This window comes from Gallinula chloropus (assembly GCF_964237585.1).
Source record: "Gallinula chloropus genome assembly, chromosome: Z".
Taxonomy (NCBI): Eukaryota; Metazoa; Chordata; class Aves; order Gruiformes; family Rallidae; genus Gallinula; species Gallinula chloropus.
In genome coordinates this window covers 34,211,448-34,230,472 of record NC_140089.1, presented here as the reverse complement: position 1 = coordinate 34,230,472, position 19,025 = coordinate 34,211,448, and the positions used below count along the sequence as shown (strand labels likewise).

General features: G+C 42.4%; 1 protein-coding gene across 1 annotated transcript in view; it reads left to right on the top strand.

Moving 5' to 3' along the window:
- The window catches only part of MPDZ (multiple PDZ domain crumbs cell polarity complex component), a 113,836-nt gene extending 105,414 nt beyond the window's left edge, over positions 1-8,422 (top strand). Inside the window, exons 42-49 of the mRNA XM_084278647.1 lie at positions 1,416-1,502; positions 2,808-2,901; positions 3,561-3,613; positions 4,555-4,677; positions 5,551-5,655; positions 5,774-5,886; positions 6,881-7,004; positions 7,849-8,422. Coding sequence (XP_084134773.1) covers positions 1,416-1,502; positions 2,808-2,901; positions 3,561-3,613; positions 4,555-4,677; positions 5,551-5,655; positions 5,774-5,886; positions 6,881-7,004; positions 7,849-7,995 — 846 coding nt within the window. The 3' untranslated portion in view covers positions 7,996-8,422. The remainder of the gene's footprint in view (positions 1-1,415; positions 1,503-2,807; positions 2,902-3,560; positions 3,614-4,554; positions 4,678-5,550; positions 5,656-5,773; positions 5,887-6,880; positions 7,005-7,848) is intronic.
- Positions 8,423-19,025: the final 10,603 nt, after the last annotated feature.

Here is a 19,025-nt window from a genome sequence, read left to right as displayed (position 1 = left end):
TGTCAGTCTGAGGATTCTTCTTGTTCTTGCAGTTTCTTTATAAGTGTCCCTAAAATCTGTGAAAAGCTGATAATTTTCCCCTTGTTTGACTTATGGATTTATCAAATGGGAGGTTTCAGGAAAAGAGAGAAAGCTGCAGTAAAACTAAATGGGAATTGATTTATTCACAAGTTCACTTGGAAAGTATTACCTCCCACTTTCACACATTATAACTTTTAAATCTTATTTTTGGGTTTGCATATTATGTGAGGATGTGGTAATTTTAGGTACATAGATAACTTTCTGAATTTTCCATTTCAGATAGAGTTGTCTTTATCGTTTAATATGATTCAGGCCATACAAGCAGGAAAGGATGGTTATGCCCAAGCTTTCAACAAGACTTCCAGGATGTAGGGAAGTGTGGGGTTTTTTTTAAAAAAAACAGTTTAAGAATGAATCTCCCTTAAGATAATAGCAACAGGATATAAGTATGGAAACCCTATTTGAATGGTTATGTCCTGTTGTTGGTTTATTTCTTACTGTAAATTTTCTCACAAATACATGAACTCATCTTAGAGGGTAACAAAGGTAAAATATGATGAATAAAAGAAACTTAAGTAATATAAGATTATATCTTATCTTATAATAAGATTATATCTTACTATATCTTGGGTACAAGATTCCAAAATCAGCCTAATGTTTTGCTTTCTAAATATTAGACTGCAGGTGAAGCCTCTTCCTAGACTTGCATTTTATGCAGGCGTGTAAATACTTTTTACTATAATTAAGAGCTTAAAGAGGAGTGAAAGGATTTTCCAAATTGCAAACGGTCCATATCACCCAGCTTCCTGTTGGGAGTCAGATGCAGAAAGATCTCTTAAACCATAGATAGATGCTTGGAACCTCCTGCCCAAAATGTCTTAGGTCGGTATGGATCCACAGTAAAAGTTTCAAGAGTGGGAAAAAGAAGACTAACTACCAGTTTAAGTACCTTGTTCTTGGTAATCAACAGAAATCATGATTATACTTTGAAATGTTATACTTAGTTGCTAAGTGCTTATGGTAAAAATAGTAAATTTTATTATTCCTTGAAAAACATCATCTTGAAAATCTTTGTTGACATTGCAACTGAGAAACCCAAACTACTCCCTGTTAAGTGAAAGGTAACAGAATTAATCTTCTTGTGAATTTTCACATCTGTACTGTCATACTACTTAATTGAGTAAGTGTCCTGTTCACTGCTTAGTATCATGGCTTAGTTTGTGTGGCTTTTTTCTTGCCATGAGCTCACGCTGCTCTGTGCTCATGGCAGGGTTGTTAGCCCATTATGTTCCCCTATGTTCATTTTTTCCCACCATCTAATAAGTGACTTAAATATTGTCATAGGCTATAATATTGTCGACAGAAGAGATGTTATAAATGACTGTTTTTTTTAGTGTTCATTAGGTACAGTAAGACTAGAGGTTGGAAGAGTAGGACCTGGTCCGTTCCGCCCTGAGAGGAGAACATCCCAGAGCAGCCAGGTGTGTAACTGTAAAACTCTTTAGTTTGGAAGAAATAAAATGTGGTTAAATAATGAAAGCAAATAAAAATAATTGTTTTTATGATGACAGTGATTTTCCACATAACTGATCCTAGATGAAGAAAAGTACTTTTTAGCTTTTCATTAACAATTTTATGTTCACTTTAACATATTCTGTCGGTTAGACATGATCCACCCAAAACCATATTCCAGTAATGGCTTTACTGTGTTTCCTAATCTGCTTTTTATGGCTCCAGCCTGGGAAGCAGAGAGAGCTCTGATTCTTTCTCATAGTTACCAGAAGAAGTTGGAGTGGACTTTAAACCTCTGTGTTAATTTAGGAGTGTTTGGCATGCAGTGGAGTATGGTTTCAGTAAACTTAGTGACTTTCTTCACTCCTTACTGTAATCTTGGTCATCAGAAGCTGGCCCTTTCCATCAGGCCTCTCTCAAGTTTATTTTGGTTTTGGTCTAGTGGTGGAGTTTTACAAACTCACATCGGTTTCCATATTTGAATTCTTTCTGATTCTCCCAGTAGGAGCTCTGTTTTTGAGAGCTCACAAGTTGCTTTAGAACTGTCTCTGCTTTTAAACCGGTGTGCATATCATCAACTAATGAAGATAGTTTTAAAACATAAAGTTTCAAATGACCAGGTTCAGACTAGGTAAGGCTAGAAGTGTTAAACTCTCTTCAAAACAGCTAATGCCAAAAAGGATGAAAACATACAGACTCTGGGTGGACTTAAGCTAAGCTGTTAAGTAAAAAGTTCACAATGTTGAATGCTTTGAAGAATCTGGAACAGTCAGCAAACTAGTCTCACTGGCAGCCACATTGTTCCTTTATATTGTCCTGTGGGCCTAGTGAAAATTTGTCTGTAAATTGTGCTGAGTGAGAGCCTTATCTTAGTTTTAGCTGACAGAGTGGGTGAACCTGAGCCTACATATGAGGATGTGTAGAGGTGTGTCTTTTGTATTCTGTCTCTACCTTGATAATTGTGGCTAACATTTGCACCAGAAGTTCTCTATGAGGTGCTAGAAGGTGCAAATATAAGGGCACAGCCTGGTCCTCAGAAGCAGTACTTGAAAGATTGTGTGGGTTTGTAGGCATGCAATCTCTGCTGGTCTAATGATGTTTCAAACAAGGAGTCCTCTGAAGTGACCAAGACATATGTGGAGGTTCACCTTGTCAGCTTTAGCTGGGCACAGAAAAAGTAAAATATAGCAAAATCCACTGAATACAGTGGGTTACAGTTTTATCAGTTGTGTTTCTGAAGCTACTCTCTAATCCCAATCTAACCCTGTATTTAGGTCAGTGAAGAAAGTGACAGTTTCTTATTCACTTGCCTGCATTCTGGGTCCATTTCATCTGACATCCTTGAAAGTGATCTGCCGACTAGTACCAGTAAGGTTTCTTTGGTGCTTTCAGTAGTTTGTAGATGTGAACTGGTAACTGAGATGTTTCACTTTCTCTAAAATATTGTCATTATGTGCCATAGGCCTGAAATGATTCCTTGGTCATTAAAACTCTGCAGGGGTGGTTATTGTGCAGTTCATCATATGTATCTTTGATTAGCCTTTTAAAAAAGAAACTAGCAGCTTGTTATACCAGTGGTTTAGATAATGAGAACTTGAGACATAATTTTCTATTTAATGCTGTGTATGTCTCAAGTCAAGCTTTCTCATTCATAGAAATCTAGATACTGTATATTTAGAATAGATGTGAAATAGCTGTCTTATGTTCAAATTTAGAACAAAGTTACTTCTGACCCAAGTATTGGTAGCCAATACTAGGTTTTTTCTATTCTGTTTGAGTATGCTTAGCAGTCTTTTTCCAACATATTTTTAAATCGAGAGAAGGAATGACCTTTTCACCCATTCAGGAAGTATTTCAATCCTATTAATTTAATGACAGCCACTTTCAAAATCTGCTTAAAGCATATGTGTGTAATAAACCAGCAGAAACTTAGACTCGTCATAGTGGTTTGGATAACTTTAGTGGAAAAGTTTCCTAAAAATGCTAGTTTAACTTTTTTTTTGTTCTTTTTTTTCTGTAAAAATTAGCTTTGACAGCAGCTTCTGAAATATGGGGACAAAGAACAGTTGAAATAGAAAAGGTAAGTTATGCAATGCTATATATCAGGAACTGCTTTGGTAGATGTTGTCAACAGGTGTGTTGTACAGAAAAGAAGTTTGGCCATGTTAATAATTTTGAGAGATGATTTCATGTGGCAATACCTAACTAATTTGCCTCTCTTTTCAGGTCAAGATTGTATGATCTCCATTACCTGTATTGTTATGTAAAATCAGTGTGATTTATGCTATCACAATTGTGACCTGTTTTGAAAGTGAAAGGGAGAAAGATTAGTAAGAGATCATGGGACCTAATTTTACCTTACTATGGGACCTTATTAGACTGAGTTAAATCCAGACTATGTTTTAGAAACTCTACTAAGGTTACAATCCTTTTTTTTTTTTTTTCTAATCAAGTATCTTCCTTCACACATATTTTAATGGGTAGGCTCTTGGATGACAGCTGCCAGCTATTCTCTTTCTGCAGCAGCGTCTGCATATACCAGTTTACAACAGCAGCTTTTGCAGTTAGGGTGTTGAACAGTAGTGGAGCTAGTTTTGTTCTTCAACAATAGGACACTAGGGGGAGCGTAAAGATTAACTCTTGTCTTTGGGAGGTTCATAATAGCAGATGGATATAGACAATATTAGGGGCAAGTGGTCCCATCTCTCCAGCTTTCTTTGGCCAGGCTTTATGTGCTGACATAAAGTGTCTGATGCTGAATTCTGTAAATATTTAGTTAAGATAAAACGCACAAGTATGTCAGCAAATTGTCATCAACCACTGATAGGAAGAAATACATGTTATGGTCTCTCCGCTTTCTCAAAACGATGCAAAGTGTATTAGATTAAAAAATGGCCTGAGACATAGGAATTCTGATTTTTGTAAGACAGTGGCCTTAGTAATTTTTTGAGATAAGCCTACAAGTCTATGTATGTGTTTTTCTTTCCAGAAATATCTAATCTTTTTTCATGACAATAACAGGGCCCTGGAGATTCACTAGGAGTGAGCATTGCTGGAGGTGTAGGAAGTCCTCTTGGAGATGTTCCAATATTTATTGCTATGATGCATCCTAATGGAGTTGCAGCTCAGACTCAAAAACTCCGAGTAAGTTAATTGTTTATAAGATTGTAACATTTCTGTGAATAATGCCTAGTAATTACTCTAGGCAGGCAATAAATTAGTGTTTTAGTCATACAGTCAAAAATGCTTCTGAGACAAGAAGTTTTGCTGTTTGGATTGACAAAACAGTAGCTCAGATTGGTAGCATGGTGAAAGGCAATTTTTGAAAGATACTGACTTTGGTAAGGAAGTCCTGAAGCAGTCTTGGATGATAGAGCTTGTGGTAATTAAAAGTAGAGAGAATGGTTCAGAAAGGTGGATTCTTGAAGTGACCTCTGCCAATGAACATGGTGGTCATTCCTGCAGCTCTGTGTATGCAGTATGTTCTCTTACATTTTCTACGTTTATCTGTTTAAGGATAGAGAGAGTACCTTTTAGGTTCTGAGTTAGTGGGAGGTCATGTCTGATATGGCACTTAAATGCATACTGTATCAAATCTGTACCAGAGGTGGCTGAATTTGACTCACACTCCTTGAAAAATGGACGGTGTTATTTCAGCATGCATTGACACATATAATCTGATGACAATTTAATTTTTTAACTTGTCTATCTTTGGATGACCTGCAAAATACACCTCTTTTTTCAACATGCTGTGTGTACCTAGGCTTCTAGGATCAGTTCTATAAAGCATCATTATTTTTTTGCAGTGAATACACTAAACCAGTGTAATTTGCCAGTAGTGATGTTGAATCTTCTACCTTTGTATTGGGTCATTATGTAGATCAAAGGTGATTTGCCTCTGAGAGAAAAATCTGGCTAAATGCAAATACACAGATCTGCTATTGTTGAAAAAAGTGACAAATAAATCTATGTAAATAAATGTACTTTTAGTTCAATTTTCTACTTTTTTTCCTTCAGGTTGGGGATAGGATTATTAGCATATGCGGAATACCTACTGAGGGCATGACTCACTCCCAAGCTGTTAATCTCCTAAAAAGTGCTTCAGGCACCATTGAGTTGCAGGTAAAAAAGTCTTCTATGACATTTGGAAAGTTTTCTGAATACTATTTTGCCAGCTGCTACAATGAATTATTTTACTGTCAGCATTCTCATTTTACTGTCTTACAAATTCTCTTCCTAGGTGGTAGCTGGAGGAGAAGTAAGTGTGGTAACTGGTCAGCAGCAGGATCCACCAACATCCAGTCTTTCATGTGCAGGAGTAGCTTCGACCATCATTTTTGACGATGATTTAGGGTCAGTAACTTTGGAATATACAAAATCTGTAGCAAGCTATTTGGGTGCAACTTAACATAGGACACAAAAATTCTAGCAAATAATGGATGAATTGTTTGACTTATTCATGACTTATACATTTGGTATACATGGGAACTGTAGGCCATAGGTCATCTTCTGTATTTTTCATGCTGCGATTTTCTGCGCTGCTTTATTTTACCCCTCTGTAGAGTTATGATGTGATTTGATTTCTTATCTGTTAATACAGCCTTTGTTTCACTGAGCGTTCATAGCTGGGATTGTAGCCCAAAATGTTTTTCCTCAGATGTAAATAGCAAGGCCCTTCCCACAATCAGGAGCATTGAACTTTTCTGGTATACAAGCTTCTGGTATGCTTCAAGGTACAGCTATGTAAGCAAGTTTTGCCTCAAACTCTGTCATAAATCTGAGGCATTTTTCTTGTAGGAGCAGTAAGAGAGAGAATGACTTTCCTTAGCCACTCAGATCTGCTTCAAAAGATAGATCTTCAGAATTCCATACACTCAAAGTATATGTGTGGAAATACACCTATAAATAGTCTGCATAAGTGCATGCATACAGATACAGATTAAACCTTTAATTAAACCTTACAATATAAACTTTTAGATGTTTTACAGGAGGTGTAATGGGTTACAAGATTTATAAAGTAGATAGTTATAGTGGAGATTTGAAGTACTGGCATTGCATCTCTACTTCATGAGTTAGCCCTGTTAATGTGACATTGCAGCCATAGCTATGCCCCGAGACACGTGGAAGAGGACTTTGAAATAGCTGCCTTTAAGTAATGACGAGCATGTTAGTTACAGTATTTTACATAAACTAAAGCAATTAGTCCATTATACTAAAAGCATTTGTAGGCATAATGGAAAGGGAAATGCACTACTTATCTTTCAAGGAAAATTGGTTTTTGTTGAATATTCTACAGGTTAAATTAGAAGTTCAGACAATGTTTTAATACTCTTTTTCCTTTTCTTAGACTTCCTCAGTATAAGACCATTACTCTGGATAGAGGACCAGATGGCCTAGGCTTTAGCATCGTGGGCGGTTATGGCAGTCCCCACGGAGACTTACCGATTTATGTCAAGACAGTGTTTGCAAAGGTAAGTGTAAATTTGTCAGTCCATTTGTTAGTTAGCTCACAGCAGCTACTGTCTTCAATCACGGCCTGAGTGTGAAGCCAAAGGATTGTTAGAGCTTCTCACAGCTCTTCTCCCTTAGTGCAAGTGCTGGTCAAAATGTTCTTGCAGCATTTGAAGCTTGTCATCTTAGGAAGATTCAAAATTTCCAAATGCATGAGATTCTGCATAAGGCTGAGCCTTTTTCAACTGTCAAAACTGTAACTGTGCACATACTTGGAAAAGTAGTCCCCTTCCCTTATGTGCAGAGCATCTTTTCTCTGGGTAGTAGAAGGTACTGATTTATTTATTTTGACTGAGACTCTGATAAGTAGATCAAGATAAAATAATTTAACTCAGTGCAAGTATTTGGAGAAGTTGGGGTACTGACCAGGATTTTGTAGTTTTCGACTACCTTGAGAAACAGCCCTGAGTCACAAAAACCTAGAATCAAGGATTACAAGCTTGTGTGATAAATCAAAGTACTGAGGTGGGGTTTGTTTGCTACATTTCTTATACCAGTTGCTGAAAACTTCTTCAGGTCTTGAAGATTTTACTTCTATGATAGCAGAGTTTTAATGTTACACTAGCTGGATGAACAGGAGTAATGGTAAAAATCTGTAGATCCTGTTTCTAGATGTTGTGAAACTTAGGGCAGGGCATAACGCAGGACTAGCAGGTTGTACTACAACTGTAGTTGAATCTTGGAAAATCAAAACAATTTTGAGGGGTTTTATGCACTGAATCCATTGCTTTTGGACCATAAGGACAATGTGACAAGAAGGAAAAGAAATAGGTAAGTCTACAGTTACATGCCGTATCGTTTCAGGGTGCAGCAGCAGAAGATGGACGCCTCAAGAGGGGTGATCAGATAATTGCTGTGAATGGGCAGAGTTTAGAAGGCGTGACCCATGAGGAAGCAGTTGCTATTCTGAAAAGGACAAAAGGAACAGTCACTCTGACAGTTCTGTCATGAGTTCGCTGCCCAAAGGGATAGGATTAATAAGACCGTGTTATTTACATTCCACGTAGCAAAGAGAACGGAAGTGATTATGTAGCCCTCTTGCTCTTTCAGCTGCACATTATTGTATTACAATACTGAAGAAAAATAACATCTTAACCATATTTTTATATACAACAGAAATATTTCTCTTACTGACAAACCAGTGAGATGGAGTTCTCCCTGTTAGTGTTACAGTGAGTGCTTTTAAGCCACCAAGAAAAAAAACCCGACCCAAACCAGCAAAGGCCACAAAAGGAATGTTTGCATTAATAGCCAGACAACAAAGCTGGAATGTTTTCCTAAGAGGCCTTGCATATTTGAAATATGTTGGAAAAATTGTATTTTAGTTGTGTCTAATAAAGCAATAAAGAAATAAAGAAACTCTTAACTCTTGATGAACAAAAAAAGTTGTGTGTGTGTGTGTTCCTGGTTGCTTTACAATGGCCTGCTTGCATTGTTTGTTCTGTTGTAGGGAGCACTTCTGTCTTAGAATCATAGAATCATAGAATGGCATGGGTTGGAAGGGACCCCAAGAGTCATAGACCTCCAACCCCCCCTGCCACAGGCAGGGACACCAACCTCCAGGCCTGGATCTACACAACGTTGCCCAGGGCCCCATCCAACCTGGCCTTGAACACCTCCAGGGATGGGGCATCCACCACCTCTCTGGGCAGCCCCAGTTCCATCCGCTCACCACTCTCTCTGCAAAGAAGTTCCTCCTAATATCTAATCTAAAGCTTGCGTCCTTTAGCTTTAATCCATTCCCTCCATTATCTACCCTTTTAAAAAGTTGATTCCCCTCCTGTTTCTCTGCTCCCTTCAGGTACTGGAAGGCTTCAATGAGGTCCCCCCGCAGCCTTCTCTTCTCCAGGCTGAACAAGCCCATTTCCCCCAGCCTCTTTTTGTAGGGGAGGTGCTCCAGCCCTCTAATTGTCTTTGTAGCCCTCCTCTGGACCGTCTCCAAGAGTTCTACATCTTTCCTGTAGAAACACAGGTCCCAGATGGGGCCTCATGAGAGCAGAGTAGAGAGGGACAATCACCTCCCTGTCCCTGCTGGCCACCCCTCTTCTGATGGAGCCCAGGATACCACTGGCCTTGCGAGCTGCAGGAGCACACTGCTGGCTCATGTTAAGTTTCTCATCCACCACAATCCCCAAGTCCTTCTCAGCAGGGCTACTCTCCAGGAGCTCTTCTCCCAGTCTGTATCTGTGATTCCTCAGCCCTAGTGCAACACCTTACACTCTGCAGTGTTGAACCTCATTAGGTTCACCCAGGCCCACCTTTCCAGCCTGTCAAGATCCCTCTGGATGGCTTCCTGTCCTTCTGTTGTGTCGACCACACCACTCAGCTTGGTGTCATCTGCAAATTTGCTGAGGGTGCACTCAATTCCATCATTGATGTCATTGATAAAGATGTTAAAGAGCACCGGTCCCAAGACAGACCCCTGGGGGACACCGCTTGACACCAGCCTCCACCTGGACATAGACCCATTGACCACCACCCTTTGTGTGTGTCCTTTTAACTGGTTTCTTATCCACTGGATGGTCCACCCATCAAATCCACATCTCTCCAATTTAGAGATAAGGATGTGGTGGGGGACTGTGTCAAAGGCCGTGCACAAGTCCAGGTAGATGACATCAGTTTCCTTTTCTTTATCCCCCGATGCTGTCACTCCATCACAGAAGGTCACCAGATTGGTGAGGCACGACCTTCCTTTGGTGAAGCTGTGCTGGCTGTCCCAGATCACATGTTCACCCCTCATGTGCTCCAACATGTCTTCCAGGAGGATCTGTTCCATGATCTTCCCAGGCACAGAGGTGAGGCTCACCGGCCTGTAGTTCCCTAGGTCGTCCTTGCTCCGTTTCTTATAAATGGGAGTGACGTGACCCTTTTTCCAGTCCCCAGGGACCTCTCCTGGCAGCCACGACTTTTCAAATGTGACAGAGTGCAGCTCAGCAACCACATCAGCAGCTCCTTCAGGACCCTGGGATGCATCTCATCTGGCCCCATAGACTTGTAGACATTCAGTCTCATGAGGCAGTCTCAGACTTGCTCTGCCCTTACAGTGGGGCAAGGGGGAGGGGGGATTTACTCCCCCAATTCCCACCTAGAGGTCCAGGGATGCAGGGTTCTGGGACTTAAGAATTATGAGAATCCTGGCTGCCAGAGAAGACCGAGGCAAAGAACTCATTCAGTACCTCAGCCTTCTCCACATCAGTTGCAGCCAATTCTCCATTCTCATTTTTCTCTCTTTGGCCTGTCTCTTCTGGCCAATGTACCTGTAAAATCCTTTCTTGTTGTTTTTAACATCCCTCTCCAAGTTCAGTTCCATCTGCGCCTTGGCTTTCCTGATCCTGCCTCTGCAAGTCCCAACAGCATCCCTGTATTCTTTCCAGGCAACACACCCTTGTTTCCAGAGCTTGTACTTGCCTTTCTTTTCCCTCAGTTTGGCCAGCAGGTCCTTGCCTAGTGATGCTGGTCTCCTGCCCCTCCTGCCCACTTTCTCTTGAGCTCTCAGAAAGACATCTTTAAAGAGTAGCCAACTTTCCTCAACATTTCTGCCTCTAAGGACCACCTCCCAGGAGATCTTGGCCAACAATTCCTTAAACAGCCTAAAGTTTGCTCTCCTAAAGTTCAGGGTCCTGATCCCACTCTCTGCCAGGCCCACATTCCTTGAGATCGCAAACTCAACTAGGGCATGGTCACTGCAGCCCAGGCTGTCTCCAACCTTAACACCTTTAATGGTCTCCCCCACATTGGTGAGCACCAGGTCCAGCAGTGCATCACCTCTGGTCGGTCTGTCCAAAACCTGAACTAGAAAGTTGTCATCTATAGACTCCAGGAGTCTCCTGGATCTCTTGCAGCTCGCCCTGTGGTTTTCCCAGCAGATATCCGGGTGGTTGAAGTCCCCCATCAGGATGAGTGCCTGGGACCACGATGCCTCCTGCAGCTGAAGGAGGAAAGCCTCATCAGTAGTCTCTCTTTGATCAGGTGGCCTGTAGCAGACCCCTATCACCACCTGTTCTTTATTAGTCCCATCCCTAATTCTGTCCCACAGGCTCTCAACCTGCTCCTGACCGCTTCTCAGAGAGCTCCTCACAGTCTATCCACTTTTTAACATAGAGGGCAGCTCCTCCACCCTTCCTACCTAACCTATCCCTTCTGAAAAGGCGATACCCTTCTACAGGGGTATCCCAGTTGTGGGAATCATCCCACCACGCTTCTGTGATTACAACTAGATCATAATTTTCCAGTGACGTCACGGTTTCCAATTCCTCCTGTTTATTACCCATGCTGCGTGCGTTTGTGTAAAGACACTTCAGCTGGGCTTTCTGACTCAATACCTTTTTTGAGGAGCTCTCCCTCAAACCTCTTGGAGGAATCTGTAGTTTTCCCCCACTGCCTCCTAGAGGGACATTAAAAGGTTCCGGAAAGCAATACTACCTCCTCTGAGGAGTCCCCAGAAGTTCCTATGGGACACTTTAGGGGTATTTGCCTACAATCTTGTAGAATTTCAGCATCCCCAAGCCCTTCTCTATCTCGTAGAATTTCACCCTCTTTATCCTTTGAATCTAGTATAAAGATAGAGGCTACTTGCTCTACCCTAGCAAGCCTCATTACAATCCCTCCCCCCTTCCTAACTAGTTTAAAGCCCTGTCAATGAGGCCTGCCAGCTCTTGAGCAAGGATTCTTTTCCCTCTTGGAGACAGGTGGCACCCATCCGCTGCTATCAGGCCAGGTGCTGAGTAAACTGCCTCGTAATTGAAAAACCCAAAGTTCCTAAGGTGTCACCAGCCCCTCAGCCATCATTTCAACACCTCTACTTTGTCAGCCCACTTCGTGTTCTTTGCTGCCCCAAATGGGATAGAAGAACTTGCACTCCTCCTCCCTCAGTCAGCCTCCCTAAACCCCTGAAGTCCCTTTTGATACTTCTCAGGCTTCTTTGAGAAATTTCATCACTGCCTGCCTGAACAATGAGTAATGGGTAGTAATCAGAGGGGTGAACCAGATCCGGGAGTTTTCTAGTTATGTCCTTGATCCGCACCCCGGGGAGGCAGCACACTTCCCTAGGGGTAGGGTCTGGTCTGCATATGGGGCCCTCTGTTCCCTTGAGAAGGGAATCCCCAACAAAATCACCTTTCTGTCTTTCCTGGTGGAGGCAGTCTTGAGGCATGGACTTGCCTTCCTCACTCTTGGCCTCCCATTAGGGGGATTGTCCCCTATGTTCCCATTTGCCTCCTCTTCTACTCCCAGCACCTCAAACCTATTGCTTAGGGGGACCTGGGGAACCAAGGCAGGCAGGGAGGAGGTTTTCACATGGTGCCAAGCCAGGACTATCTTCCAACCATCTCCATCTTTTTGCGTCACCCACTTCTCCCCATTCTGCCTGATAGGGCTGGGGATCCATCATTTTTTGGGGAAAATTTCCCTGGTGACTTTCCTTCTGGCATGCCAGTGAGTTGCTCCACCAATCAATCTCCCTCTCACACTCCCTAATTCTTCTCAGACTCTCCACCTCTTTTTTGAGCTCTGCCCCCACGCTAAGCAGATTTTCCACCTGCTCACACCTCACACAGGTGGAATTGCTGCCACCATCCACCAGCAGAGGCAGGCTCAGGCACTCCCTGCAGCCAGAGACTTGCACAGCCCCACTCCTGGGCAGGCCCTCCGTCTGGGTCTCCATGCTCTCAATGGGGCAAGCCCTCTGTCTGCTGGAGACCACATGCCTGGGCAGGCCCTCGGTCTGGGTTGCTACACTCTTTATGGGGCGAGCCCTCTGTCTAGTGGAGACCACACTCCTAGATAGCTCCTCGGTCTGGGTCCCCACGCTCTTAATGGGGTGAGCCCTCTGCCTCTTGGAGGCCATGGTAATCTGTGGTCTCAGAGACTGTCAGTAGGTGAGGCAGTTCCACGGGTGTTGAGAGACAGAACTTACCTGCCTGTCCACACGAGCTTACAGGGTTAGCACTGCACACACTCTGACCTCCTCTCTCTGCGTCAGGTGGGTAGCAACTCTATCACTCTATCTCAGGCTTTTTCAAAGTGATGGGCGGTGCTGGGGCCGCTGTTGCCCTGGCAACGCCTACGCCACGTCAGCCTCTCTCACGAGAGAGCTACTGCTTACTGACGGGCGTCTCCACTTCACAGGGGGTTCTCCTGGCAGGACAGTCACTCCAAACACTCTTCCAGTTCACGATCTACTGCTACAGCTCTGGCTGTGCCAGTTCCAAGCAGTCAACCTCATGGTGTTAGGCACCACTTGAGACTACTAAGAACATACAACAATTTTCACTTCCTTTGCAAACACTATTAAAACTGTGAACACTGTTGTCCTTAGCGCGTTCAACACCTGGAGTGTGTATATACGAGATTTTTTTACCTCTTTCTGAATTGGAGATCATGCATCTTGGACAACAACTGTGCAGGTCTTGATTTTAGTGTGTTTTAGTTCATTGCCACTGTTGCAGGGTGATACGTTAGCTTGTGAGGTTATGCCACCGTTGCCAACAGTGCCAGGGTTAGATGGAGCCATTTCAAACACTTGAGAACAGTATATCTACTAACGGAAGATGATGCTTAAGTAGATCAAGTTTCCTAGCTTCTTTTACTGTATGTTTTCATTCTCCCATGGTAAAATCTTCCAGAATATAATTAAACTTTATATTCCCAGTGAAAATGGCCACGTGAAATGAGGAGGAAAAAAAAAATGTTGCTTTTTCCAGTAGAAAGGAGAAAAGATTCTGAAAACTGCTAATCCTGAAACCTGCATAAATCTCTGTTGAAAATAACAGAATTACCCAACCTGGATTATTAATTTTTAACTCAAGACTTTTTGTTAAGTGACCCAAGGAGGCTTTCACTCAGTTTTTCTCATCAAACTACTTTCTGATCAGTCCATTTGTCTGGTCTTCCGAGAGGTAGTTTATTACTTTTTCTTACATAAAGGGAGTAAAATAAATCTTACTATGTTCTTAGCTGGCAGTGCTACATCGGATGTTTTAAGTGCTTGCAGGTAGATGTCCAGTTTACCCACAGATAGACAAGTGAAAGGGTTTTGTCTAAGATGGGAGGCTTTGAATTTGTTAGCACTTGTCAGTGTTTTCTGGTATGTCAGCCTCTGGCCGTTTGCTGGTTAGGTTATACTTTGTTAAGTGTGGTGCAGTTTAGTTGAGAGTACACTTTGAGCAAGGCATGCATTATCACTAAAAGGGAGCGAGTGTTCTTCATGGATATTTCTATGGGATGTGGGATGCCTTTTTGAGACTCTCATCACTGGTGAACACCAGTGTCAGAGTTTGGTGTGTTTTCATAGCACTTAACTTAAGCTCCTCACTGTTTTTCGTAGCCACAGAATAGTGCACAGTGCCAGGACTGGGAGGACTAAGACCCCAGGATACTTTTTCAGGATTCCTTATCAGGTTTCCAGTACTGCACACCAGCCAGAAACAAGGGAGCCTAGGTTTCTTGTCCCTAGGAACAAGTTGGAGCCTATGTGCTTCCAGAAGCACATAGGCTGAGGCACGTTAAAGGTCTTGTAGAGGACAGGAGTGGTTGGACTCAATGATCTTAAAGGTCTTTTCCAACCTAGTCATTCTGTGATTCTTTGCAGGCTGTGACTTTGTAGTACCCTGTCATCTCAGGGATGCCAAACACTTCTATTCAAACACTTCACATTATTTGGAATTTTACAGAAAGCAATGGGAACAGCTTCTTGGGTGGTTAATAGGAAACAAGTTATTCTCTGTTTTGGGAGTCTTTGATTGTAACTGTCAAAGACATACGTGTTTTGGCTTGAAAAATTTACTCATTACTCACTGTGAAACATGAATAGGTCTGATGGGAATAGAATGGCCAGTGTTGCAGATGAGTTGTATAAATGCTAATATAATCCTAATTGTTAAAGCAGCAAGTGTTCACTAGACAGTCGTGTTTGTGACAGGAACCACTGAGGACAGATGATAATAAAAGATTGCCATATGGGGAAACCATTAACCTTCGTTACTGTCACCAAGACCAGAAGATGGTTAGAAGTAATAGCATTAACATTTTTGCCATACTTTTTTAGTAAGTCCAGACCAACTCTTTTAGCCAGATTTTATACTTTTTCCCCAAGTGTGAAGTATCTGCAAAGAGCTAGTTAAAGTGTTATTCTTCTGATATACTTGGGATGAAAAAAAGGACTCGGTCTTGGTTTTGGCTTTGATGAATTATATACAAATGCAGGTAGTAAAGGAAAATGTCTCTCAGTGTTACAATTCTCTTGCAACTCAGGCAACTGGAAACGTAGTGTCTGGGCTGGTGTCTTCAATTTTGGTAGTTGAGGATTTTAAACAGGAACATGTGACACTTTTAATATAGTAAATTAGTGTAGGTTTATGGTGATCTTCAACACTGGATAATACCAGTTGCATCTACAGCTGCTTCTTTTTCCATGTACCTAGATGGTTTACTGCTTGAATTCTCAATGTCCTGGAAAAGTTCCTTTAAAGAGAAGGCTTAGACTCCACCATTTTGCTTGCAAGTCATGCTTCAGTGCAAAATAGGATCCAGTAGCATTTTGAAAGAAAAACTCTATATTTCTCTCTGTATGAGAAATTCTGAATGTTAGGTTCCAGGTGGAGAAGAGATTTAATGCTGTTCCTGACATACTTGCTCTCTGAAGGATGTGGTGGTTAGAAACCCTTCCTAGCCCAGGGCAGTCTCTCATGCCTCCTGTCAGAGCAGTGGTGCGTGCCACAAATCCCACAAGCTTCACTTGCAGTCCTAGGATGCAGAAGCTTGTAGACTGGTTGTGTCTTTTTTTTTTTTTTTAAGATCTAGCCTTGCAGGTCTTGGCTTTAATTTAAAGATCATGCAGAGGGCAGTCCTGCATTCATTCTACCTGTACTTCCAGTTTTATCATATAATTCTTTTTCTTTTTTCTCCTCATATACATGAGGAGAATGATCTGCTCAAATTTATTAATTAGAGTTAGAGGGTTGTTTTGATCAAATATGTATGTCAATTTCTTCACAAAAATGTTTGTGGACAGTCTCCTCTTGAAGCTTTTACAGGCCCTCTCACAACAGTGGACAGCAACAGTGATTGCCTTTGTGTTAAACTGTGTGTCTAACAAAGCCTTTGCAATAAGAATAAATCTGTCCTGGCCAGGAAAGGGAATTACTGAAGATAAGGTGGGAACCTCCTGGACTGAGCTGAACTTCCTATTAGGACCGAGCATGCTCCCTTTTAAATCTGTGCCCTATCTCTCTAGGAACAAGTTGGCTTTTGTTCATGTCAAATGGCAGCTGACCATCAGAATTCCGTGTATATGAGATCTTGCCCTCTGGAAAAAGACCTTCACTTTTCCTGTTGTAGTTGCTAGAGCTGGGAAAAAACCACACCAGGACTGTTGTATTTAAGTGAAGGTTTATGAAATATTAGCATTTAGTGGGAATAACTTATTTCACTGTTTGCTGTCATGTGTCATCCTCTTCTTTCCACCCTAAGAAGTGGTATCATCAAAGATACTTATTTTGCCAGTTCAAACCATTCCTGTCCACACTTCTCCTGCTTCCATTTCTTTTGGTTTGTGTGTGTGTTGAGGGTTGTGGTGTTATGTGTGACGGAAGGATGTCAAAGGCTTTTTGCACATGCACACATCTATATATGCATATACATGTGTACTTTGGGGAACAGTACTATTTAAGCACTAATTACTAGCCTGCAGATACTTCCTTCAGGCATGACTTCCTCTTTAATGGAAGAAATTATTAAAAGCACTCTAACCCTTCTTTATCCATAGGTCCCAAAGGATTTGTAAAAAGGGAGTAAATGTTTGATGTGTTTCAATATTAGGAAAAGCTACAGCAGAGCAATAATGCGTTTCTTCACCATTATTGTGATTATTGTGATTCCAAATGAATGTTTTTCTAACATGAGTGTACACTTTTTCCATTAGCCTGGTATGTGCAATAATAGAATACATTCCAATTTGGGCTTCTGGGGCAATGAAATCCTATTTGAAGCTGAGAAATGTTTGGGTCTGAGATAGTGATGCAGTGTTTGTGGGGCTAAGAGCACCTCTTAAATTAGGGGTTGGAAGGGACCTCAAGAGATCACGAAGCCCAACCCCCCTGCCAAAGCAGGTTCCCTAGGATAGGTCACACAGGGAGGTGTCCAGATGGGTCTTGAATATCTCCAGAGATGGAGACTCCACCACCTCCCTAGGCAGCCTGTCCCAGGGCTCTGTCACCCTCACTGTGAAAAAGTTCTTCCACATATTGGTGCAGAACTTCCTGTGCTCCATCTTGAAGCCATTGCCCCTTGTCCTGTCTCCACAGACCACTGAAAAGGGGCTGGCTATTTCCCCATGTCCCACACTTCAGGTATTTCTAAACATTGATCAGATCCCCTCTCAGTCTTCTTTTCTCAAGGCTGAACAGCCCCAGTTCTTTCAGTCTTTCCTCATAGGGGAGATGCTCCAGGCCCTTAATCATCTTTGTAGCCCTCTCCTAGAGTCCCTCCAGGGGATCTCTGTCTTTTTTTTATACCAGGGAGCCCAGAACTCCAAGTGAGGCCTGACCAGGGCAGAGTAGAGGGGGAATGTATGAATAAACTCCAGACTTCCTCACTGCTAAAGGCCTTTTTTATAGGCTCATGTCAAAGATGTCACGCAACTGTACTCAGTTTTACTCAGAGGACAGTCTGAACTCACATACCTGTATTGACGCTCTGACTTGAGCTTAAGCCTTACACCTGTTGTCCAAGCTAGCAGCTCTCTTTGACCAAGGCCAGAAGTGGCAACCCTCAATTAGATTAATTTCCTTTCCAATGTCAAAGAGACATTGAAGCAAGAGAGGTGAACCTTTCCAGCACCTGAAGAGCCCTGCAGGAGATCTGGAGAGGGACTGTTAACAAGGGTATGTAGTGATAGGGTGAGGGGTAATGGCTTTAAACTGGGATAGGGTAGATTTAGATGTGAGGAAGAAATCCTTCCCTGTGAGGGCAGTGAGGCCCTGGCACAGGCTGCCCAGAGAAGCTGTGGCTGCCCCTCCCTGACAGTGTTCAAGGCCAGATTAGATGGGGCTTTGGGCAGCCTGGTCTAGTGGAGGGTGTCCCTGCCCATGGCAGGGGGGGTTGGAACAGGGTGATCTCTAAGGTGCCTTCTGACCCAAACATTTCTGTGAGAAAATCTGGAGCAACAAGCAGCAAGGAGTCAGAGGCATTTGCTGGCGTCTGGCAGCCTGTTTGCTTTTCTCTAGCGAGACACGTCTGGAACTGCCCTATTCTGAACTTCCAGTTCAAAAGTGCATGGAAACAGGGAGGGGGGGAAGTGCTCACCCATTTAGGCACAAATAGGCCTGGAGGTGGCCACCAGCAATCAGGATTACGTGCCTGCATGAGTGTTTCTTTGGTGTGTCAAGGCAAAAAAAGAAAGTGTTTAAGGGGGTGCTGACATTTTGGGGGAGAGACTTTCTGTTCGGGGTACCCAGCCCACACACAACATTGAAGTCAGACAAGCCATAGAAGAGGGACTTTTAGGTGCTGCCTTCAGGGTAGCTGCAACTCTACGCATTAATCATTTTCATCAGTAGCCGCTAGATAGCACTAGAGAATCAAGGTAGCGTGGGATGCAAGGGTCCCATCGAACTCAGGCCCTCCAAAGCAAACAGCCAGCCGAGCCTGCGGTTGCTGTTCAGCTCCCATCGGCTAACCTAATAGAAATTATTCAAGCAGGAGAAAGTTATTTTAACTTCTGTTGTATTTAAAATGTCTACACTGATGTATTCTCAAACAAAATTAAAAAAAAAAAGAAATGCCCAAACCTACCCACAACATAAAGTAGCAAGGTTACCCTACTCTAGCTCTCTTTTTAATCCTTTTTGCTCTTTATTGAAGGCCACAAACTTCCACAAAATGGGCTTTAAATCCAAAATGTTTCATGGTGGCCATTACGAAATGAAGCAAAAACAGCTCCCAAAAATATCCATAGCGATATGGATTCCAAAATTATGCCTCCA